Source organism: Venturia canescens, chromosome 1 (assembly GCF_019457755.1).
Source record: "Venturia canescens isolate UGA chromosome 1, ASM1945775v1, whole genome shotgun sequence".
NCBI classification, from domain to species: Eukaryota; Metazoa; Arthropoda; class Insecta; order Hymenoptera; family Ichneumonidae; genus Venturia; species Venturia canescens.
In genome coordinates this window covers 10,997,073-11,022,319 of record NC_057421.1, presented here as the reverse complement: position 1 = coordinate 11,022,319, position 25,247 = coordinate 10,997,073, and the positions used below count along the sequence as shown (strand labels likewise).

At 35.9% G+C, this 25,247-nt stretch overlaps 6 protein-coding genes across 9 annotated transcripts; 3 read left to right on the top strand and 3 right to left on the bottom strand.

Moving 5' to 3' along the window:
• Window positions 1–256: 256 nt before the first annotated feature.
• On the bottom strand, window positions 257–11,081 carry LOC122415064 (putative mediator of RNA polymerase II transcription subunit 12). Of its 3 annotated transcripts, none has more exons than XM_043426876.1 (11): window positions 10,942–11,081; window positions 9,996–10,095; window positions 7,018–7,586; window positions 5,871–6,874; window positions 5,447–5,673; window positions 5,011–5,184; window positions 4,567–4,869; window positions 4,329–4,485; window positions 3,911–4,032; window positions 2,528–3,094; window positions 257–1,285 (listed from the first exon to the last, which is right to left on the bottom strand). In XM_043426876.1, the coding sequence occupies exons 1-11, from the start codon at window positions 11,064–11,066 to the stop codon at window positions 1,139–1,141; spliced, it is 3,495 nt and encodes a 1,164-aa protein (XP_043282811.1). In that variant the 5' UTR covers window positions 11,067–11,081; the 3' UTR covers window positions 257–1,138. The 3 variants fall into 3 exon arrangements, with proteins under 3 accessions (XP_043282811.1, XP_043282821.1, XP_043282831.1); XM_043426886.1 differs by having other exon boundaries at window positions 6,294–6,874; XM_043426896.1 differs by lacking the exon at window positions 257–1,285 and having other exon boundaries at window positions 3,038–3,439.
• Tcs4 (Threonyl-carbamoyl synthesis 4) lies at window positions 10,666–13,373 on the top strand. 2 transcript variants are annotated; one of them, XM_043426931.1, is made up of 5 exons: window positions 10,666–10,685; window positions 11,888–12,146; window positions 12,313–12,441; window positions 12,562–12,918; window positions 12,987–13,373. In XM_043426931.1, the coding sequence occupies exons 1-5, from the start codon at window positions 10,681–10,683 to the stop codon at window positions 13,287–13,289; spliced, it is 1,053 nt and encodes a 350-aa protein (XP_043282866.1). In that variant the 5' UTR covers window positions 10,666–10,680; the 3' UTR covers window positions 13,290–13,373. The 2 variants fall into 2 exon arrangements, with proteins under 2 accessions (XP_043282866.1, XP_043282856.1); XM_043426921.1 differs by lacking the exon at window positions 10,666–10,685 and adding an exon at window positions 11,159–11,370.
• On the bottom strand, window positions 13,356–15,666 carry LOC122415095 (GTP-binding protein 10 homolog). Its single transcript, XM_043426942.1, has 5 exons — window positions 15,534–15,666; window positions 15,282–15,436; window positions 14,635–14,938; window positions 14,097–14,315; window positions 13,356–14,013 (listed from the first exon to the last, which is right to left on the bottom strand). Exons 2-5 carry the CDS (start codon window positions 15,321–15,323, stop codon window positions 13,409–13,411), a joined length of 1,170 nt encoding a protein of 389 aa, XP_043282877.1. The 5' UTR covers window positions 15,324–15,436; window positions 15,534–15,666; the 3' UTR covers window positions 13,356–13,408.
• A 117-nt stretch (window positions 15,667–15,783) lies between these two features.
• Window positions 15,784–17,897, top strand: LOC122415100 (ras-related protein Rab-18-like). Its single transcript, XM_043426956.1, has 4 exons — window positions 15,784–16,106; window positions 16,336–16,453; window positions 17,093–17,410; window positions 17,566–17,897. The coding sequence occupies exons 1-4, from the start codon at window positions 16,039–16,041 to the stop codon at window positions 17,728–17,730; spliced, it is 669 nt and encodes a 222-aa protein (XP_043282891.1). The 5' UTR covers window positions 15,784–16,038; the 3' UTR covers window positions 17,731–17,897.
• Window positions 17,898–17,979: 82 nt separating this feature from the next.
• LOC122415108 (uncharacterized) lies at window positions 17,980–18,796 on the top strand. Its single transcript, XM_043426969.1, has 2 exons — window positions 17,980–18,158; window positions 18,469–18,796. Exons 1-2 carry the CDS (start codon window positions 17,980–17,982, stop codon window positions 18,602–18,604), a joined length of 315 nt encoding a protein of 104 aa, XP_043282904.1. The 3' UTR covers window positions 18,605–18,796.
• LOC122415076 (protein RCC2 homolog) lies at window positions 18,661–24,123 on the bottom strand. Its single transcript, XM_043426909.1, has 4 exons — window positions 23,596–24,123; window positions 22,173–22,413; window positions 21,066–21,913; window positions 18,661–20,717 (listed from the first exon to the last, which is right to left on the bottom strand). Exons 1-4 carry the CDS (start codon window positions 23,818–23,820, stop codon window positions 20,547–20,549), a joined length of 1,485 nt encoding a protein of 494 aa, XP_043282844.1. The 5' UTR covers window positions 23,821–24,123; the 3' UTR covers window positions 18,661–20,546.
• Window positions 24,124–25,247: the final 1,124 nt, after the last annotated feature.

Sequence of the window (25,247 nt, the reverse complement as noted above, 5' to 3'; positions counted from 1 at the left end):
CAGAAATGTATCAATATATAGTTCAAAAAATCTAAAATCTGCTTTTAAACGATCAAACTACATTTGGATACCCCATGCTGGTACTTACAAACCAATCAGAACGTAAAAAAATTTAATTTTGCATCAAAAGAAAATTTTCAAATAAAGAAATACGAGAAATAAATTGATATGCTCTCTGTCAAAAAAAAAGTAGTTGCATTCGAACAATGCAAATTTTGACATGGTTGGAGACCGTATGATGAAAGAAAGAACAGCCTTTTTTTATCTCACATTTAAAGTTTATTACCGCTGTACTTTTGAGCCAAAGTAATACAATTATCGTATGAAGAGTTGCTGCGTCATGAATAGTCTGATTTTTCTTAAACAAATAACATCTCCATAATTTAGTGTCAATACTTAGCAGCGATATAACATGATAACGTGGATGCGCTACTAGTATATTTATATACCTTGGGCGTTTAATCCTCGACGTTGATGTACATTTTGTTTTTTGTGTAATTTAAATCCTGAGGGAACGTCCGTCACTTTTACAAAAATGGTTTTCCTTTCCAGCATTTATGAGCGGTCAGTAATTTATCTAAATCCCTTCAAATATATATTTATATATATATGCGTACAGACATAAATTGTATAATCATTTCAATTTGTCTAAAGATCACTATAAACTTCCTTGTACATCAAGTACAAATCACTCGGTGTAGATGAACTGTGTGTATATATTTATTATTTACATCAGCGAATATATGCCTTAAACTTTTTATAAAAAAAAAAAAAAATCCAAGTAAAATAAAAAGAAAAAAAGGTGTGATAATTGCATGGAAATTTCTTCAGGGTATATTCACACCTCCATCCATTGTATCACGAGACTAAGTGACGCGAATGTATATGACTTAGAAATGCTTCGAAAAATGAGGGCTCTTTTATTTAGAGATTTTTCACATAGGTCTCCGTATTCAATTAGCTGCAGAATATGTTTGCTGTTTCTAATTAAACTTCATCGGAGAGCCTTCGATTAGAAAGGCTTTGCTATCGAAGTACCTTATAATAATATACGTATATATAATGAAAACGAGAAAGAATTACAAGTTATTTTGACTTGTTTTCATGGCTTAACACCAACGGCACACTGATTCACCTCCTAATTGGTGGCGGTCTGCTGTTGTATCAATCGCACGTTTATCAGTGAGAGATCGAGCATTTTTCGCTGATATTTCTTATGAAATACCAGAGCAGCTGATTGTGTCTTGAACACAATTGTAGCATTACCATCGCCCATGTGTATGCTCTATAACACGAATAAACCCAATAATCGTATAATTATTATATGTACTCGTTTAAGTATATGAATTTTAGTTCGTTCGGTACTTATTTCGTAAACGAAGATATATTTTCAATCTGTGCAATGATGAAAAAGCGTGAGTCAAACACATGCCGATGAGTTCTTCTTTCATTTTGATCCAACTTTACGAATCATGCATTCGCGCTAATATGTTCTACAATCAACAAATGGTCGCTCTCTAATAAGCGTGCACGAAAAATGGCAAGGCGTGTATTCAGAAAACAAAATAAAAATAAAATCAATGCAAGCTTGTTAAATGAAAAGATATGATCACGCGGATGGCGAACACTCTTGTGTTCGTGCGCAGCCTGTACTTTACGTTTTAAAAATAAAATTCTTTTCAATCGCACTCTAATTCTACAGATATAAAATATATCAAAAATAATAAACTTAAAAAATTATCATTCCACGATAATAAACATCTACAGTGGACGTTCAATGACAAATATTAAGAAATTAAAAAAAAATATGATAATTGTTCCGTCCAAACAAAAAATAAAATAAAAACAAGATCGAAATTTAACACTTTCAGGCTTGCACAGCCTTTTTTATATATTCATTTGATATATTTTTGGTTTTTTTCCGACGGACTCTGTCGCGTCTTAGAGATTCCTCTGAAATATTTGGTCCCGTAGTTTTTTTTTAATTGATATAAACCGGAAACGATTCATAGATTTTTCACAGTTCTTGAAGATTTTTTTTTCCTTTGAGTTATTTGTTTAGAAAATAGTGATAGAATGATGGTATAAAACTCAATGATCCGTGTCCACCGTTTGAAGAGTCGTTCGGTGCGATTTCACATTGATCAAGCTCCATATAAATCGTCAATAGTGTATGGAATGTGCAAGAATTTGATATGATTTTGTGAGGTAGTGAGTGAAACAAAAAGAGAAGAATAAAGAAGCCAACCAAACCGTGAGTCAAATTTAGAGTATCATTTTTAAATGCGTGCTTATTCCATTAATCCATCAGCGAAAAAAATATTCATGAGAATCGTTAATAGAATACGTTGCTACACGTATGCTACATATGGAGAAAAGGAAAAAAAATGAAGAAAAAAAAATTAATCAGGTGACTAAAGGTGCACACAGCTAAAGACGAGTGCGTTCACAACATAAGAAAGCCTAATGCGTTCTGATGATTTCTCAAATGTGATGCGTGCGTGTGTCTTCATGTAAAAATCGTCACCTCTAGAGTACCAATCCCTTGGCACATTCTTCGTATCTGCGATTCCGATGTGCTCGCCGCAAGATTTTCGATTTTCACAGTATTCGTTCTTATGTCAGGGGCTCGTTTCAACGGTACAGCAGATTTTTGCAAAACGACTCGTTGATTGTTCAGGGTATTGACAACAACTTTCGGAGCACGCAAAGGCCCTGATGTATCTTGCACGATAGTTCTGCTCGCGTTCACGACCATTTTTTGGCCGTTGCCAGCTGATGCCTTCTTCAATATTCCTGGCACAGTTTGCCCTACTTTCTGAACGGTACGAGCGGCGGCGGTCTGTCCTTTCTGGAGATTCGAGACAACTTTGTGCACCGAAGTCGCGATCTTTTTTACTCCCGGAAGAGGTTTTTGAATAACGACGCGTCGAGTGCCACTCGTTAGTCCTGCCAATTGCCTCACTCGCTCGTTTGCTTGGCCACTCGTTTCTGATGCATTTGACTCTGTCTCTTCATTTTCGAGTGACGTTTTTGACGTTTCTACTGTTTGTATGGCTTTCACGATACGAACTCCTGGGAGACGACCAGAGCCCTATAAAATCAATATTTTTAACTTATTAATGCTAGTCATCATTTTTAACAAAAAATCATCTCATCGAACAAGCGTGTATCGTAATAATCTACTGTATATGACCGGATGGAAAGATAAGGCAGAAGGGCTTGTCGAAAAAGTCCCACAAGATTGATTGTGATGGTGATAAATAAAACATAAATCGTTTAAAAATGTGTTTTATTCGAAAAACAATTTCGATAGGAAATCCACATTAAATAACAAAAAAAAACACACACACACATTTGTGTAGTTTGGATGTAGGTAAATCATAAAAATTGGTCAATTGAAAACAATTTCCACGGTTGTGCAAGTTTCGTCTTGTATCTAAAAAAAAAATAAATCTAATACTTTATGCTATCGTAAAAAAAAAATCATCAAATTCGTCGGAAAGAAACAGAAATATTAATTATTCTGACATAATCGATAAAAATTTATCAATAACATCAAGTTGATATGACGAGTACACTGATTGTTGGAATCTCTCTGTAATTCTCAGTTCACTATCTCAAAAATGTTAATTTACATTTGAGTTACATATTTTAGTCGAGCGCTAATTCGTTCGTGGGAATTTTCCATAGAGCGACGTAATAATGAAATACTTCATTTGTAAATATCGTTTAAGGATCAATGATTCGTTTTTTTTTCAAATGGCATCAATAAATGAGTATACTACTAATCCTCGTCGAGTCTAATGAGTCGTCGTTTATCACAATTTTCTTATAAAACTATAGAATGAAGTTGCTTTTTCTGGATGTATGATGAAAAGCATAAAATGTATTGACTCAATGGCTATACCTCTGTGGCTTGAGTGTTAACACCCGGGCGACCTCTCCCTCGTGAAACCATTGGATTTACGTTATCCTTAACTGCACCTGTAGCTGCTACTGTTCCTTTCACATCCTGTTGCTGAACTGTCTCTACGTCACAGAAATATGATTAAATGAAAAATTGTTTCATTGATCTCTTTTGAAAAACCTACATTCAGTCCGAAATGAACGTGAGTTGCAATTCACTCGTTAAATTGAAATTAGAATAACTATTGATCCTTGATTATAAAAGATCTTCAAAATCATCAATGTATTTCAATCATCTAATAGAGATTTGAAAAAAAAATTATTCAAGAAAACGTATATTCGATAATATATTCCCCATTATGCAAAGATTATAATCTTTACATAATGGGAACGTATCAATAATTATTGATACGACTTACCTATGGTTTTTGAATTTTCTCTTGATTCGTCACCGGATTTTTCCATGGCTGCTTGTTTTCGTCGATTCTCTTTTTCCTGTAAGATTTTTTCCCTTAAACGTTTCTGTTCGTCCATTTTTTTCCTGTATTCCCTCATCTCAGGATCTACGTCCTCTTCCTAGATAAATGAGAATCAATAGTAACTTGTATAAATAATGATAATGATATATCTATGAAAGTACAACTGGTCGAATCGTACTTTTCTTGCGTTGACGTTTTCGTTAGTCGAGCTAGCAGAACGAAATTCTTGTCGACTGTTCATCGTTTTCACGCGTTTGGGACTCAACTGTCGAGGCATTCGTTCTTGTGGTTCAGGACTCCTCTTTATGGGCAATCTCGGCGGAGGTCGTGCAGAGTTCGTAGTTGATCTTGGCCTCTGTTCATAAGACTCGTGGTGATAATTGTTACTTGAATTTGTAGCTCGTTGCTTTGGAATATTATCGATTCGTGGCCTCGGCACGGCTTCGCGATCACGATAACTTTGACTCTGTCCTCTTTGTTCCTGTCAATAAACAGCGTGAAAAAAAACGTTAATGATGGATTCTGCGATTTATTTTCAGTAGCACAATTTTGATTTTCGCGCTATAAACAAGAGGAAAATGAAATACGTAAGCTTTCTGACTTCGAATAAAAGAAATCTTACCCCTTCGTACGAGTCTCTGTGTTCCCATGTGCTTTCACTTTTGGCGTACTTATTTCCATAGTTCGTGTAATTGTCCCGCGAATATGTACTTTCCGAAGGGTAAGACTTGTTTGCTGTTGGAGGCTTCTGAATTTTGTTCTCTTGCCAAACATCCGAGAAATAGGCGTAAGGATCCTGGAATCGAGAAATTCGTTGTTCTATTGCTAAGTCTCAAATTATGTCTTCGAAAAGTACATTGAAGGACCCCGGAAAATGTTCTTAGATAAAAGTATCTAAAGCATTTTGTACAAGTGTGAGCAACAGTTTTTAAGCATTGGGGGAAAAATACTCCACACCATTTTCCGCTTTCCTAGAAAAACATTCTACGAAATGGTGATGCATAAAAAAAAACCATCAACGTTGTATTGAAATCAAATGAATTTTCGTTGTATCTTACATCACTCTTGACGGGTTGATAACTACGCTGATATTCCTGAGGCGCAGAATGTTGTGACGGTGCTGGGGGTTGACCGTAAGGATCTTGGCCTTGGTACGATGACGGTGGTCGGGTAAAACCTGCGCCCGACGTTGGTGGATGATGTTGCGGTGGTTGTTGTTGATGCGGAGGCGGCTGGAGTTGAGGTGGTGGTTGCTGTTGTTGTTGCGGATCCCAAGCGAGTCTCGCTGCAAAACGCATTTCCGTTCATACTTTTGTCAAAGCTTTTCCAGCTTCACATTACTTTTTTATTACACAAGTTTATGTGTGAGAATCGATCACGGAAATGAATACGAATTTTCCTTTTTCATTGCATCAACTTTAAATTTTAGAATTGAAATTATTATTTAAATACTCATGTCGATTAAAGTCGTTCGTAACCTACCGTCAGACGAGGTTTGTACGGATCCTCTGAAGTGTGGATTAATGAGTATTTTATGACCAGGAGGCATGGGAACATTCGGTACGTGAGGCCCGGTTTGTTGGGACGGAACATTAACCGGGTTGATGACGGGATTGCCTTGCGGTAATTGAGATGGTGGTTGATTATTGTAAATAGGTCCGCCGCCTTCGTAGATCGGACGATTTTCGACGAAGTTCGGTGGCTCTTGAAAGTTGAGACGATCATCGAAGTTGGATTGATTCGGCATCGGTGGTCGGTTCGCCGGCGTTGGTACTTGATTGGGTACTGGCATACGCGGGAAGTTTTGAATCATAACGTTCATGGGATTTTCACGGATCGGAGGTCCTTGATTAGGTGGATGGGGAACTCCTTGATTAACTCTTATACCGGATGGTGGTTGATTACCAGATAAATTTAGTCCTGGAGTGCCGAGTAACGAGGGGCCCTGATTGCCAGGAATCAATGGTGCTTGAAAGTGGCCGGATTGATTCGTCATGAAATTCGGACCAGCCGGTGGACAGTTGTAACGAGGCATTGCATTCCCTGGCATTGGTCCGCGCGGTCTGTACTCGAGTCTTGGTGGTCCGATCATGCGTGGCCCCTGCGGAATTCCCTGTGGCGTAAATTGATTTGGATTGTACGGTGGACGATGCTCCGGGAAGTGCGGACCACCTGCGGCTTGTGGTGGACCGTTTTGCATGTAAGACGGAATCTGCGGAGCATTTTGCTGATAGATTATTTGTTGCTGTTGATGCTGATGTTGCTGCGGAGGTTGCTGTTGATGTGGCTGTTGCTGCTGCTGCTGTTGTTGTAGTTGATGTTGGTGCTGTTGCTGCTGCTGCTGCTGATGATGGTGAAGATGTTGATGATTAATGGCGTTGTTTAAAGACATCCTCGGAAACATTGGCGGTCGTCCTTCCAACAGTGCCGGTCGAAAGGGTTTTGCTTCCGTAAAATTTGCTTGAGGACGCATATTGGGATTGTATCTGTAAAAAGTTTAGTGATTATTCGAAGGTGAAATAAAACATTTGAGCACGCGAAAAAAAAACCATGTACCAATGATACTCGGTCTGAACGATCCAATTTGTCAGTCTTTCTAATTTATACGTATGGATAAGCATATTCTTACCGAGGTATGTAATTTCCCTGTGCACCTGGAACAACAAATCTGCCTCTAATCCCTCTAATTCCACGTCCACGCCCTCTCGTTCTGAATAAAGGCGGTTGCCTCATCTGTTCCGCAGTCACGACATTCTCAAGTGAGTCCGGAATATCGTGGTTCATCTTTGGCGATATCATAATTCGCTCATTTTGAAAACGATTTCTTCTTTCCTCGGCCTCGTCGCAATCGTCGTCCTCCAATCCTTGTCCATTCCCAACGAAAACCTTTCTTTGAACATTCTTCTGCAATTTTTCTCGCAAATCAACTGTGTTCAAGGCATTTTGTTCACCACTATTGTTTGGCCCAACACCGTCATCATAATTATTATCGTGAATTTCTTCATGCTCCTCTTGATTATGATAATAGTCTCCATGATTATCCGTATGTTCTTCCTTGTAAAACTCATTGTAGTTATGGTTTTCAGTGTCGCTTCTATATTCTAGATTTTCATCTTCGCCCTCTAAGTCGTCGAGGGCATCCGTGACTCCTAAGTCCAGTACATCGTCTGTTTCCTCTTCTCCCTTATAGCTATTCTGCTGCTCGAGAATTAAATTGTCAAATATTTGTCATGAAACATCACGGATCAACGATGTCGCGATCTTTTAATTTATTCAATTTTTCATTCATGTTCTTTTTTCGTTTTTTTCTTCGTTTTTTCTCTTTTCCTTTTTTAATTATTCATTTATATTTGTTTAATACTAATAATCGTATTGTAATATAGATATTAAATGGTTCGATTATTTTTGTTTTTGCAATTACTTATTCTTTAGCGAATATATTGAAGAAGAACGCCTTACATCGAAAGGGTGTAATCAAATGTGGCAAGATGATAGAACACTGTGTGCTCATCTATCTCAGGACAGATTGAACTTTTTTTTTTTTCATTATTTATAAAATAACAAAGTGCGGTATTTTTTTAGATGTATGCCAGCGAAACAAATCGGATAGACGACGATGATTGATGAGTATAATGGGTAAAGTAGCGTCAGAGGACGCAGAAACGTGCACCGTGTGTTTTATGAAATATCGCAAACACTGGGATACATATTTGTGCAATTATCTAAACTAATTGTGCGCGATGATATATCACTCGAGGTGTTTTACTAAAAAATTCGGAAGTCTGTGTTTTCTATTTGTTTTTTAAGCTTTTGTTTTTCTCAAAGCTGGTACAAAATTTTAGAAAACATTCAACTTGAAGTTGAAACTGATTTTTCCTACAGCGGCATAAAGTATCGATGTAATTTTCTTCTTCTTTTTTTCCTCTATTTTGTTTTTGAGTTATGGCCAGGAGTGAAAAAAAATATGGTCAAGAATTCTAGTGCGTGTTGAACAGGACTCCAGATCCAGAACTGAGGATCAAAGCGACAAGATCGTTGAGAAAAATTGAAACGAAAGGATGAAAAATCATAAATTTTTTGAGTATCGTCGTATGGATTACAAAGTCCTAGACAGGAGAAAAAGAGTACTCGAATACATCAAATACGATCGACCCATAGAATTCATGTTCGTCGTTTCGTCGATCAATGTGGTTCGCACGTGAATCATTCGTCACAACGATTGGATATTTTTCCAACGTTTCTGGGTTTTTTTTATCGTCAAAATTTCACATTATCCCAGTCTCGAATTTTCTGGTTACCAACAAAGAACCACTGGACTTAAAAGTTTTAAGCTATTCCACGTAATCCATATTTACAATCAACGACATTTTCGTCAGCAAAGAAAAGGAAATGAAGAGGGAAAAACCAATATTAGGACGAAACGATACAACCGAAGTGAACGAAAGGTGATGGAGATCTTTCAGGAATTATAATAGATTTGGCTAGATTTATCGAACAAAGCAAACTATCTCGCAGTTTTGAATAATCATGCTGTCATTTCCTTTCCTTTGCCAGTCCTATTATAATCATAGTATTAAAAAAAAAGACATTTGTCATAATAGATTCATTAATCCAATCCTATTCTTACTCATGGCGAGTGCTTACGCTGATAGACCCAAAAAGGGAACTTTTTTTATAACAGGCCACACTTACGCGATGCAAAATTTAAATTAACAATGACACCATGAAGAAACATAATTTCTCAAGCATTGTACAAAGCACTTAGAAAGTAGTTCGCAACACCAATCGATCAATTCTCTGTGAAAACACAGAAATGTTATTTTTCATGAACGTTTTTCCATCAACTGATATAATTATATCACTTCATTTTTCATGCATCAAGATTTGCCCTATTATTGTTTTCACAAGTATACATTAGTTCTTACAGTTTAGACGTAAAATAAATCGCTGGTTCATCATTCAAAGGCAAAAAATAAATAAAAATGGTTCTGTTTTTATAGCAGTGACATTGGTAGAAAAATATGAAAATCAAGTCCTTGCTAATGGGACCAACACAAAAGAAAATAGATAATCAACTATTCTCTCTGGATTATGAGTCATGAATGGCGAATTTGTGATACATTATGAATATGGGAAAACATCGTTGATTTCAAATGTTTTCAAAATCCTATAATCTCAGGCATACTTGTAACCCTTGCATCAATGACGAGTAATCATATTGACCATTCACACAATATTTAAATGTTTGTGCAATATTCATAGAATAAAAATGTCTAATAATAAACAATGCTTCAAACATTGTATGTATGCTTCCAATCATTCACGAATTCCTGACACCTTTGCGCTATTGAAATTTCACAGGCAGTGTATAGTGTTCATTACTATGCTTGCATTCCTGTCATTCGTTGTTTTTCTTTCATTACCATTAATTCCATATACAAAACTCAGGATAACGAATTTTGTATTAAAAGATGATGTAACATTTGTTCTTTTCCCATTTTTTCTTCGATTATCGACATTTCGATTGTGCTACATAAATCTTGAGGATTAACCAATAAACAAAAAGTTTCAAGTAGCTTCGTAGAGTCCTGAAAATAACCAGCTCACCCTATCAATTTCATAGTCGTCGGCCAAAAGAGCTTCCTCTTCGTCGTTACCCAAATCGTAAACTTCGTCCCCCAAATCTTCATCCAACAAGGCATCATCTCTGCAAAAAAAAAAAATCAAACCTGAAATGCTTTCTTCTTATAAATAAATACCTTAATACTACTAACAACGATTTTGAAGTTTTTTTTTGTTACTGGAAAAATTAAATCAAAAACAGTTCTGAAAATTTTTTATATCTATGACCAGGAACTTTTGAAATTTGGTTCCACGGTCTGAACATAAATACTGTACGAGTAAATTTTCAAACATATCAGAACTGTTCATTATGACCTAACATGGCAAATACAAGGATGCATAGAATTATTATGATTCAATTAAGATTGAATATTATATTTTTATCTTCAATAGAATCTGATATAATTTTTTTTTATCATAAAAAAATAGAATAAAAGTGTGAATGAATGTGAATACGCATATGCGCGCACACACACACGCACACACACACACACACATACACAAGTACATATATGAGTATATATCTCTTTATTCATTCTATATATAATCATACGAACACCTACGTCAATAAATTTAATTTTTTTTCAAATGCGATTCTCAATTCGAGATGGTTTGGACATTGGAACATGAATAACTAAGAAGAGAAACAGTTTCTATAACAGTGAAATTGATGCGGTAAGGAATCGAGATGATAAAGGAAAATAAATGCAACATAAAAAACTGTATAGGGCAGCTACTGTAAAGTGCGTCAGAGGCAAATGTATTGTATCTAACCTAAAAGCATGGCTAAAGTCGAACGACAATAAATATCATCGTAAAGTTTTTTCGAAACATTCTATAAAACATCAGTTGGAAGATTGAAATAATTCTCCGTAATTTTAACATCATTTTACGCCTGTTCGAGCAAATAATTGGAAACAAAGCTACTTACTGATCTGACATGGTATACGTTTCCTGTATCACGAAACTTGCGCTTGCACTTTTACCAGGCGCACAATCGGTACAATGGAACATGGCGGTCGGAAGACAAGCAGCATCTGTCGGAAGTGCTGCCATGACATATTTGTGACGAAAGTTGTTACTATTTCCATTGTTGTTGCCTTCATAATTTTTCACTCATCAAGTATATGGTATATCAAAAATAAAGCATGGATCTCACGTTTTGCCGGAGCAAAACGGTTCATCCAGTGTGCAAACGTTTTTTTGATCTTTTCATGGTGAAAAGATATTTTGGAGTTTCAAAACCAGCTGTAATTCTTGGAATCGAAACCAGTTGCGATGAAACCGGCTGTGCTGTAGTTGACAGCAATGCTAATATTCTCGGCGAAGCGCTTCATTCTCAACACTTACTCCACTTGAAGTACGTTCATATCAATGAACATTTGAACATCTTCCACACATTTTACTACTATGAAAAAAAATTTTCATAATTTTCAAAAATGTTGAATGAAAATATGTTCGTCTCTACAACTTCACCAATGATTTCATTAAACTCCAGCACTTTATGGATTAAAAATATTTGAGTATAGCAAGACGAATTATTCAAGATTGCAGTACTAATTATTTTCGAATATTCCTCCTCTGATTTTAAAGTACTATTGTATGAAATATAGTTTAATCTTATTAATCTTCGACAATACCAAGAACGGATAAAAATCTTTGTTATGATTTGATGCAATTTCTCGAAATTGCTTGCCTTTTGTGTCTTCCAAAATATTAAAATTGACTGTTGCAATATTTTCTTGCAAAATTGAATTTTCCTATGAAAAATTCAACTATTCTGTCATTAATAATTGAAAACAAAAATTTTTAATCAGTAATCATGCAATAAAGAAACAGAAACAGAACAAATGTAAAACAATTCATTTATGTTCCAGTCGTGGAGGAATTGTTCCACCACTTGCTCAAGATTTGCACAGAGAACATATAACAGAAGTTTGTGAGAAAGCTCTGCGATCAGCAAACTTGCGATTGCGAGATGTTGATGCAATTGCAGCTACAGTCAAACCTGGACTTCCTTTATCTTTGGATATAGGTACCAAATTTGGCAAATATTTATCCAAACTTGGTGGAAAACCATTTATACCCATTCATCATATGGAAGCACATGCTCTGACAGCAAGAATGATTGAAAAGGTAAAATATCAATGTAAATGAATCGTTTTCTATAACAAGATCGATATTGTTATGAGAGGAAAAAAAAGTTATACAGAAAAAATCAGATTCTCACAATTGTTTGAATTGAAGGAGCTCGAGAAGCCTTGCTTAATTTAATGACAAAAAACTAATGTTGCTAGGATAGGTGGATTTTCCTTTTCTAGTGCTACTTGTATCCGGTGGACATTGTCTCCTAGCAGTTGTGAAGGATGTGGGAAAATTTTATTTACTTGGTGGAACAATAGACGATGCGCCGGGTGAAGCGTTTGACAAGGTACGATTGAGAGAGTACAATTTTAAAGAATCACAAGTAACTGGCACAACGCCTGCTTTTTCGATTGTCAATCATATGAAAGTCCACGAACCAAAGACTCGATGAATAATCTGCCAACAGTCATCTCGAAGATTGAAGATGAGAAACATCCCTGACTACAAAGATTTGAATGGTGGAGCAGCAATAGAGCTTGCAGCAAGCCGAGCAACGGACCCTTTTCAATTTTCTTTTGAGCCAACAATGCCTCACTACAAGGACTGCAATTTTAGTTTCGCAGGGATGAAAAATATGCTGTTGACGTTCACAAAGAAGCAGGAAAAAGAATATAACATTTTGGGCGATGGGATAATCCCTGACCTCAATAATCTCTGCGCAGGATTTCAAATTGCCGTTGCGAGACACGTGTGCCATAGAACGAAACGAGCAATGATATTTTGTCAGACAAAAGAATTATTGCCTCAAGAAAACCCTACATTGGTAAGAATAAAAAGTAATGAGTGAAAAACGAAGCTCGAAATTAAGTTACATGATTCTCAATGTTTCAGGTTGTATCGGGTGGAGTAGCGTGTAATAATTTCCTTGCAAAAGGTCTGAACATAGTTTGTTCGGAACTGGGATACAAATTCGTCAGACCTCCACCACAGCTTTGTACTGATAATGGTATAATGATCGCTTGGAATGGGGTTGAAAAGTGGATGGCGGACATTGGGGTTCTCAGAGATCAAAAAGAAATAAATGAAGTAGTTATACAGAGAAGAGCTCCATTGGGTGAAGATTGGACAGAAAAAGTGCGTAAAGCATCAATATCATGTAAAATGATAAAGCCTCATCAATTCTACGATTCGTGAGATCGTGTGATATTGTCTGGATATGTACATAAGAAAAATAATTATATGAATGAATACAAGACTCGATTGAATGGTTTAAAGAAACGAACATTGAATAATTTATTGGTTCGGAATATGAATCAAACGAGCACCGGAGCTTTTTGTCGCATTTCACGTTTGAACCTATCAATCAATTTCAACTCTTTCGATCCACTGAGCTTTTCAGCTTGCCTTTCGTAATAACTGTCAAGCACGTTTCTGATACAATTTTTCACTTTTTCGACGTCTTCAGTTTTTTTTAAGGACATTGAGGTCGTGATAATTTCTTCAAATTTCAGTACAGTCTCCGGTCTCATTTCTTCAGGATAGTTTTCCAAAACGGTAGAAAGATTTTTCAATGATGGCTCTATTTCACTGTATATATTGGATGCATTTTCTGTATCCATTTTGTTGACTATCAAGATAGCAGGCGTTTTCAAAAGATCGGGTTTGTAGAGCTCGACTTCTTTGTTCAGTAAAATGACTGTCTCGAGACAGCTGCGTTTTCCATGCTTCACAGACAGTTGAAAACCTTGCACATCGACCATAAATACAAGGAGTTTTGTGCGACTGAGATGTTTTAGAAATTTGTGACCCATTCCAATATTTGCGTGAGCACCTTCTATGAGACCTGGCAAATCAGCCACAGTAATTGTCCTCAGATCTGGATAAATCACTGTACCAAGATGAGGTCGCATTGTTGTGACTGAAAGTAAAAATGTAGATCAAATTCATCTTGAACTGTTGAATTAGTTGATGTGGTAATTGAAATTTGATTTCTATTCTTACATGGATACGATGCTATTTTTGGTTTTGCTTGAGACACAGCTCTCAGGAGAGTACTTTTTCCGGCGTTCGGGAAACCCACAAGGCCAACATCCGCTATGAGCTTGAGATCTAATTGAATACAATGCGCTTGACCTTTTTGTCCACTGAAACCAGTTTCGGGACAACCACCAATTCCACCAGCAGCTATTTTCAGTTTTGCTCCCGTGCTGTTTAGATCACCTGAGAAATACACAGGTTTTTGTGAACAAAAAACTCAATGCTTCAAAATTAGTCCAATGCATCATGATTCTTTAGTTCTTTTGAGTTTTCTAGATAACTGACATTTATTGTTTAAGGATAATAATTGCTATAAAGAGCTTACTGATTCAGAAGTTTCACATCAATTTAAATGTATTTATGGGGACTTTTAATTCAAATTTTCTCAAATTTTCTACATTGTAAATCGCACGAATCATGTAATTAATATGATCAAAGAGATATTTGGAATAGTAAATATACTATTCCATGAGTCTTGATCAAAGTGTTTTATTAAACTTACCTAGGAGTGCACCATCTTCGCTATAAACGGAAATACCCAGTGGTGCTTCAATACATAAATCTTTGCCTTCTAATCCAATTAAACCAGAACTTGTACTACTGCCTCCATGCCCTGCAAAAAACTTTGTTTTCCTGGCCTTTGCTGTTAACATTTCCAGAGTAACTTTTTCATTAGTTACTATATAAACATGACCACCTCTGCCTCCAATTCCACCGTAACGAGGCAGACCCATTCCTCCAGATCCAGCTTTAACATGAATTCTGAGGGAATCCATGAATCCACTACGCAGATATTTCCTTGGGACCTACAAAAATTGTTAGATTACACTAGTATGTGCTGATTTTCAAGAAGATCCATGGATATTAGATGATTTTCTATCAATAATTTGACATGCATTTTTTGTGGAGTGCAACTAAAAATTGTTTTGTTAAAAATCATTCTCCATGAGAAAATTTGTTTTTTCAATTTCAAAATAGTGTGAAGAATTTCTGGATTATTCACAATACTATCTAGAATATACGACAATCTAAGGGCATTAAATATCTATATTTATATTATCGAGTAAAAAAGAATAATCATAAAGTATTAAAATGACATTGACTTTATGTTAACAAATGAAACAATTATTCGAATAGGAATTGATTTACCTTTTTTATGACATAACCTAAGCAATTTGTGAGGAAGACCATTTTGATACACAATTCTACTTGTCAACAGGGATCAGGAATCAGGAATCTTCTCTTAGATATGATTTCTCGTTTTCACAAAAATGACGTATTGGTGTTTAGTGATGCTGTCATTGCTACCACCAACAATTCAAAAATACACGTGGAATGTATAAAATAACACACCGTAATTTTGGTCACAAATCTTATTCTACGTGTATCGTTTTGCCATACCGACTAAAAGTTTGGTTATTTTTAAATGATCATAGAAATCAACCGCTTCATCATTATCGTTAATGAGACTTTCGCAATTAAAAATGCAGAGATTGCAGTCTCAAATAAAATTCATAAACAAACGCAGAGTAACATACACTACTATAAATATATGTGTAATTTCTGTGGGAGGGGAGGGGTGAGTCATATGGTAGACAGTGAGAATTTAACCATCATGCCCACGGTCATGACGTTTTAGCTGCATTCGCGCACTACGTTGAGTTGTCGTCCCGCAACCTTTTGTTGAGAAACAGAAAAAAAACTGAAAATAGACTCTTGAAATATCGATAAAAGTGCCCTCAATTTTTGTTATTATCTGGTGTTTTGTGTTTCACGATTGACGTCTGAATATTACACATATTCAAACGGCATGTTTAAACCTCGAAGAGAGAAACATCGTGTGTTGCTCGAGTAAAAGCAAAAGAATAAAAGGAGTATAAAAGCAACAGAAAAACACGAGTGCAAAATGGACCAGGAAGTTTTAACGACTCTCAAGGTCCTAATGATCGGCGAATCGAACGTTGGAAAATCAAGGTATTTCAAATCTCAACATTTTTTTAATTTTCCTACTCGTTGCGATGAAAACGAACGTCTATATATTTTCAAGATTGTATATCAAGGACTCTTTTTATCTTGTGTCACAATGACACTCAAATACTTTCGATTCTTGAGCAAGAAATTATCATCGATAAGTTTGGGTTAAATAAGAATACAAATTAGCCTCCTTCTCTGTGTCACTGACATTGTGTTTTATCTTTTACAGCATATTATTGAGATTCACCGAAGATGAATTTTATGACAATATGCAGAGCACCGTTGGTATGGATTACAAGACAAAACAAATCACAATCGATGGCAATTCTGTTAAATTAGCTATATGGGTATGCATTAATTTCAATAATTTTCATTATACAATATACATTATAATAAATTTTCAGTGTAAATTTATTTTGATGTTTGAATTTATCACAGTTTTTCAAAAACCGCAAGTGTTTTACTTTAAAATTGCTGATTTAAACAGAATTAATGTAATTCTGTGGAAAACTGTTGTATCACAAGCCTGATATATATATTTTTTTTTTAATTAATACTGCAGGAATATGCATAAAATGTATTATTAGCTTGTAATGTAAGAAAAAATAACATACAAGACTGGAATCGAACTAAGACTTTTCACGAAGTTTGTGAAATATGAATTTTTAGTTATTGATTAGTCACTATGCATAATTGAATACCAAAAAAATATATATATTTCGCATTACTGTCATTTTTTTCCCTGCCACAGAATTTTTTTTGTGGATTTATCATGTTATACTTATCATAAGCTAAAATTCCAATTGCCCATCAATTAATTTTTTCATAAAGTTCAGTTTTCTAATGTTCGAGCATTCAGACTCAGGTTTAAAATATACTTGGAATATGACCCAAGTGGCCATTGAGGTTAATTTTTTTTCTGAAATTGCTCGACTTATGAACATAACTAATAGTTTTTTTCAATTCGTTACTTTCCAATATCTTAGGATACAGCTGGACAGGAACGTTTCAGAACTTTGACACCAAGTTACTACAGGGATGGTCAGGGAGCAATACTCGTTTATGATGTTACCGACAGGAACACATTTGTCAAGCTGGAAACTTGGCTTGAAGAGTTGAACGCGTATTGTAATAAGATGGACATTGTCAAAATGGTTGTCGGCAACAAAATTGATTTGCCCAACAGGGAAGTGAGCACAGACGAGGCACTACAGTTTGCGAGGAGACATCAAACGCTGTACATCGAGAGCAGCGCAAAAACTGCGGATGGTGTGAAGTGTTGTTTTGAAGAATTGGTTCAGAAGGTGACTGAAAAACCACAAAGCTCCAACCAATTTTAGCTTCGTAATATACTTACGATTATGAGTGAAAATTTTTTAAAATATTCAATATTCGATTATTCATAAACTTGATTTATAAAAACAAGAGTTCATGAAATATCAACAACCTTCCGTTGCAGATTCTACAAACTCCCGGTCTATGGGACACGTATTCGCCAAGACTGCATGCATTAGGGAACAACACAGGCGTCGGTGGGGCTAGAAATCGCTTGGGCAAGCGAGGAATCTTACTCACGGATGATTATCAGCCACAAGAAGCTTATTCCGCTTGCAGCTATTGTTAGCTCTATGAAATTCGACAGCTTTATCGATATTACCCATTTTAACAAAACAAGCTCGATTTGAAAGCGTTAAAATATTTCGTGATTATGACATGAAAAAGTAAAACCGATAATACGAAACTGTAAATATAACGAGGACTCTTTGTAATGAATAAATGATTTTCTGTTAATGTGTGCTATTCGTGAATTTTTTGTCTTTTCAATTTTCGCTAAAAACAAAAGAAATGAGCAAATACGATCGGCTTTGGAAAAATGGACGTTGGGTCGGAACGCGAGATTTTTTGTCCTGGAAATGTTAACACAAATGATTCAATAACTAATTCAAATTGTTACACATCAGATGGAACAACCGTTTCCACTTGGACGTCAAATTCACAGCATAATGTTGGATCGGAAAAGTTTAAGACTCATCAGCCACAGGAATATCTTGGGTATTTAGTTTTTGCTTCCCAAACTATTTTATTTCAGTTATTAGAAATAAATTCTGCAGCGTTATACCGTGGAAGGAACAATGTTCAGTTCTTCATGGCTGGTACTTTGAAAAATCATTAAAAAAAACATCCCTTAGTTGAACTCGAAATTGCCAATGGTGCTAAAAATCTGTGCACCGGGTGCACTCTCTAATATTGTCATTAAAATTTCCTTCTCCATAACTTGCGTTAACTTCAATAAAACATTTGAGGTTTCAAGACGACAGATTAGTCATGGAGATAGTGATATCTCTAATTATCTTCATTTCAGAGACGAATTGGTGAAAGTTTTAACTTGGGCAGCGTACAGGACGTACAAGTATCAACCATCGGATCCCATGCATTATTATGCCCATCAACTCTTGCGCTGGCGTTATGGCGATGTACTGGAAAAGAATTCGCCCTAAAAAGTGATGGAATTTTGGCAATATCAATGGAAAAAAATAGCAAACTTCATTCAAGATTTATCATCCACTCGGTATATATAATGTGAGGTGTTTTTTTTTCTTTTTTTTTCGATAGAATGAAGAAGAAATAATTCAGGTACAATGATGTTCGAGTGAACGACGATCGTGACAATAAATACAACACCGATGAAATATATTTGTGTGTTCTTTAAAAAATTCCTTTCTTTAATCCATCTTCAGCCTTTTCGTATCGTTTTTTTTTTTAAATATTATTATAGTTTAACTTTCATTAAAAATTGAACTTATTATCGCACAGGGACTCTACTATCGTTAATGATATTATATGAAAAAATTCACCCGACGCGAGGTCAATGCTGTCTTAATTTATAACACGAATGGGAACGAATGATTTAGTTTCAAAGTACATAGAACATGACGAGGATATTTGATGGATGGGAAATGCTGATTTCGTATTCCGGCAGTGATTTTTTTCTATCCTTTTTTTATATCATACAATTCCATTGAGGCCTCGTATAGGGCCTTGAGATTTTAAAAAATACGAATGTTCGTTTAAGCTTTTCCGAGTTTAAGTGTGGGGACAAACATACTGTTCAACACTACGAAATCCCTCGGAAAGCAATTGATAATTATTCATCAACAATGAACAAATTACGCTGAGATCAATAACGAATGAGATTGTGAAGTGTAGCTAAATAATCCGATACGATTTTATAAAATTGCGATATCAATCGGGCACGTTGCTTAAAAACGTTTTGAACAATACCTTACCCCTGTTATCAAGTAGCTTATTTTGGCAACCTTAAAAACGTCAAATTCTCTCGACATACTGTTTCGGAATGAATGAAAATTGTTAAAAAAGTTTGCGCGCGAATCACCAGACTTGGGAAAAATGGACGGTGCTGTCGGTCGAATTAATTTGTTATTTTCAAAAGGTTCGTTTTTATCCTTAATCGACGATCACCGGCAGACGCAAGAATAACGTTATTGTAAATGCAAATTGTTCAGGTACCCTGTGTTCATACGAAGATGTTATTGTAATAGACGAAAGGAGAAGACTTTAATGAATAATTGCGCGGAGAGAGCTTAACGTGTTAATCGATTTTGAAACGCGTGACCATACCGCAGGTATAACAATTGCGTCAACGAGAATAATTATTGAGTTGGCATTCACAGTATCGAACAATTGGAAGAAGCTGTCTTAAGAGATAAAAACGTACTGGGGAACGGAAGAAATGAGAATGCTATTTCTCGTTCGTACGGATAATAGTATAGCAAAGTATGAAAATATATTGTATGTCAGTGTGTATGTGTATATATATATATATATAAATATCGCTCCCGTAAACTATCATCTGGTTGTTTCAAACCGAGCTATGAGAATAGAGAATTAATATTACCAGTTTTTTCACGGTTGCCAAATGACAGTACAATAAATAGTAACTTAATCTACGTTGAGAGAAAAAAAAGATAAAAAAGTATCCGCATCCGATGAATTACGCGAAATTGAGTGCTTTGCATTAGAAAAGAAGACGTCTCGTACGTCGAGGAAATTTTAGTCTCAAAATGACAATGGGAAGTACAAGATAATAGCTGGGAAAGGTGAAAAAGAACAGAAAGCTTCGTTACCAATTCGTGTGAAATCCGTTCCTCGCGCTAAATCGATTTGAAATGGTGGAGAATATAAAATTCGTTTTCAATCTTACTGAAATTGTGCTATTGAAACGATTGGCGTTGATTTCCGGATCTATCGGAAGACCCCCAATGATATCGTTGATAGTATGAACGACGATAACTTAATGTTTTCTTTCTCTTTGATCATTTTTTACCGTTGGTTTGATACTATCACGGAGATAAAGGGTGTAATGGAGAGTGATGTTGAATTAAGATTTTCGATGAGGCGAGAGGATGGTTTGTTCCATTTTTAAACCGAGTAGACCTCGAGTTTCTCAATTTTAGCTTTTTCTTCCTCGGATTCGTCGCGAACGATCATCAGAGTATGAGACAGACCACAGGTGACCGCGTGAACGTGCAAACCCTCGAGAGCCTTCACTTCCATCGGAGTTGTTGACGACTTGCGCATATCGCCGAAGCCCTATGATCCCAATAGAAAAAATAGTAACAAAAAAAAGGCATGTGGTGAGTTAATAATAAGTTGAAAATCAAAATTACAGTAATAGAAACAGAGGATCTGAAATTTTGTGGGGTTTTTACTGTGCAAAGTGTAGATTTTCGATAAAAGAATAGCAAATTTCCTGGAGACACGAAATGATTTTACCTTCGTTAAAAATGTGCGCTTTGTACACTAAAAAATCTGAACATTACGTAATGGTAATGAAATTGCTAACTTTAATTAGATTAGAAGATAACAAAAAATTTTGATGCTCTTGGTGGAGGTTCGAGAAAATGTGTTCATCAAAAAAAAAAGAACGAAAATATTTACCAATTCGCCGAAAGTTGGACTGGCGCCCCAAGCGATGAGAGACTCGTCAGCAGCAACGACGACGCTCGTTTGTGAGCAACCGACGCATCTTATTTCCCAACCGGATAGATCAGGTATCGGCTTTGGATACATATTCGCTTCACCGGTACGTTTAGTTTGTCCGAACATAAGAGCCGAGCCATGCACGTTTATGGCGATACTGTAAGTACTACCGCAGTGAACGCTGCGGACACCGCGATTCGGTGGTTCAAGATACTTAATGAGACGTGGCACAAGTTCGTCGCGTTGCTCGTTGTGTCCGAGGCGACCGACACCACCGAAGCCCCATGAGAAAGCACGACTTTTACTGTCAATCGCCACGGTATGATGATGACCGCAACTGAAATCGGTTATTTCGACGCGATCGAGCGGCGTCACGTGACCGTCTTTACCGCGCTCTACGTACAATACTATTCTCTTTGGTACTTTCTCAAAGTGGAATCCCATCTTGGTATTTGTCACGAAATACTTTCCGTCTGTATTATGACCCAGGGCGCCGTATTCGGGACTTCCAAAGCTGTGAAGACCACCTTTTATGTCCAATATCATTGAGAACTCAGCACCACAGCCAACTTTCACAATCGGCGGTCCGGTGTATTTAACTTTCGTTGCTGCCAATATACAAGCGTCTGCTTTTCCTACCCCGCACTGACCAAGCTTGTTGTCACCTGCCCCAAACACTATACCGCGACTCGTTAAAAACAGTGTGTGATTACGACCACACGCAGCTGCTATGACCGTGTGACCTTTCAAGGCTTCGATCTCTGTAGGATCGTCTCGTCGCTTCGTATCACCCAATCCCAATTGTCCTGAAAAATCATCCATTATTGGTGTAATTGTGGGTTATACGATTAGGCACAATGTTATCATTAAGCAGTCTTTTTATTTAGATGCCATAATGGATCCAGTACCACAGAAACTGTTTTTTACATCATTTTCAAACAAGAAATTGAATCAAATTTCATCAAAAGAAATTGATGAACTTTAAATTGACTGTTTCTTCGTTTTTTGAAATTTTTTTACTGAGCATCGTAAAATGAAAATGGAATCAAATGATGCTTGTTTTACCCTTGTCATTTCTTCCAAAGGCCAAACACCTGTTGTCTTCGGTAACTATAATGCTGTGAGAAGCAGCTGGACCAGATGCGACCAGGCGAATCCTGGCACCGTTCAAATTTTTAAACGTATGCGGCGTCCAGAGACTTCTACCGATATTGGAAATGGGGCCCTTCGGAGGAGCTTTACGTCCTGCCATTTCCCAGTTGGTCAGGCCACACATCAGTAATGTGCCAGGCTTACCCCACCCTCCCTGAAAACATTTATTTATACAATAATCCGGTAACATTTCATTTTTGAGTGGAAGTAAACCTTATGAATTTTAATACAGCTTAAAAATCCTGGTGTTCAAGGTGATTTATCACTTGTTCAGTCGGTAAAAATCCTGTCGGATGGTTTATTTCGAGTAGCTTGATGTTTGAAAAAAAAAAATGAGTTACACGCTATTCTCACTTTATCAGAGAGCGAGGTGTAACTTTTATTTTTCTTAAAAAATCAAGCATGTCGGAGTAAACCGTGCAACCATTCTGCAGCTATCGCTCTCGTACTCACGCAAGTGATAGATCACCTTAAAAACAAACAGAAAACCCATAAATTCTTGAAAAACCCAAAGAAAAAACATGTTTTACATGCTCATACAATTTTTCTGTTGTAACAAACAAAATATTCTTATATTCAAAATATAATTATTATACAACAATTAATTTAGAAAACTAAAAAATTCACACTCTTGGAGAGTTTACTGCATTTCATACCCCGAGAATATAATTCTTATCTTCTAATTCTTATGAGCCCAGAAGAGCTGACAAAATTACTATGTCATTATTTGCAATTTTAATTTTTTTTTGCTATTTTCAGATTTGTATAAATCAAACAACAACGAATTTGAATCATCTTCAAAACAGAGCGTCTATTTTTGGAAAAATCAGGAAAAGAAAAATAAATAATACAGAACTATTGTTGAATTTTGTTTGTTCAATAACTATAATTACAGCTTAATTTTTAAGATTTCTTACAATAAATATCTATTGCAGATGTGTCTAATAGAAAGATTAGAAAACGATATATTTTATGAAATGTTTGGTCAAATGTTTTCCTCAGTGTTTCTGCTTTAAAACATCTGGTCCAAGCATTATTTTTGGCTATATTTTTTCTATATTTATTCACTAGCATGCATAAAATTAGAATCGAATTCGGTTGTTTTTCATGAATTGGCAAACGTTCTTAAAATTTTTATGGTATACAAAAATTTGACATATTTTCTCAGACGGTCAGATACTAAATGACCGTCACAAATCGAATAATGTATCTGTCGAGTGTACGTTCCTTCATGTATATATACGAGTGTTTACAAGTGTAGATAATAACGGAACTGAGAAAAGAAACGGTAATAGTAAAGATTGAAGAGATTTTAAAAGATTTTGTTGTTGTGTACCTCGGGTGGATGTAATTCTGGAATTTTGGATATGTCCTCAGCAGTATCCTCTTCTGTAGCGTCCCCGCCGGTTTTTCCACCGGCCTCGGGATCAGCATCAGCGTCGACCTCGGCGTCATCGACTTCTGATTCTTGTTCGCTCGAAATATCTTCTTCATCGTATTCAACTTTGCGCGATTTACCCCGACCTTTTTTTACGCCTACGTTTTTTCGTTTAGCCGACATTTTAAAAAATGTTTTTATTTTTTATTCCGCTATTTACGAATAAATTTGTGACTATCTCGACGCGCGACACTCTTTTCCGCTTGACTGCTGGCTCGTCGCTTTGTACAACGCGAAATGAAGCAAGAGAGAATTAGAACGAAAAAAATAATGCTGATACACTTTTGGTAAACTTTGTAATTGCGAGTAATCTATAAGATTAGATCATTTACAATTTTTGTTGATTTTTAAAAAATTTATTCGATATATTTGGCAATTGTCGAACCAGCGTTACAGCTCTGAAAAAAGCGTCCCGCTGGCATCAACCAGCATCAAACCACTGTGGCCGTTTATGATTTTGTATTGGTGGAGACGATTGAGTCAAAGCCGGCCCGTTGAACACCTAAAGTCCCGTATACACGGTGCGAAAAAAGTGTAATTCTAACATATCATAATTTGTTTTCGATACTGTCGTGGAAGCACATAAATTTCGTCGGTTTTATAAACTATATTACTTTCAAATCTGTCATCGAACAGTTTACGTATGTGCATAGATTCTTGTTTGACCAACAGGAAATAAAATGATGAAAGCAAGTCAATATCTACTTTTTCTATTTCCATAATTCTTTCCGTTCTTGTTTACGCAACGTGTAACAAGGATTCACAGTATAACTTTGTACCATTAATTTTTATTTGACCGACGGCAAATAAGAAAACGGTTGAACAGAGTTACTAATGTCGCCGCATGTAGCGCTACTAATCTGATTTCATAGCGAATTCCATTTCTGACCTGTTTTAATGGATACTTTTTCGCTTCGCACTCTTGCGTCAGTGATTGTCAGGTCAAAGCGGACGTTTGACAACTAATTAAAATTGATAAAAACCAAAATTCGTACGAAGTTGGTAAATTTTTTTTAAATTCAAAGTTATGATGAATTTTAGTCGTAAATTTTACAAATGAAAAGTTTGTCGAATGTCCGTTCATCAAAAGAATGTGAAAAATAAGTCATTTTGTGTAATTCCAGCTATATTTTTTTTCGAATTTAAGTAAATATTTTCTGAAGCTTGATGAGCAATGTGCGATCGGTTATCGGTTAATAATTCTATAATTGAAAGACTTGTCAGATGCGTGCGAACGGTGCGAACATTTATCCTAATTTTTGTGTTTTCGAAGTTGGTTGAAATTGCCTGCATTTCTTTACTTTCTGAACTCCGTTTTCACGAATTCGCGAATAACAAAGTCGGTGTTAGGAAACAACAAATGAAATTCATATGCGGGCTACGAAAATCCGTATTTAAAAGTGATAATTCGACAGAAATGTTTTTTTTTTATTTTTTTTTTATATACTGAGAAAAAGATGCAAAAATTAGTTTTTTACAGAAAAAATTTAGTCGGGAAAAAAATTGAAGTACTTGCGACGCTTTGCTTAATTTAGGTAATGTACCAATCA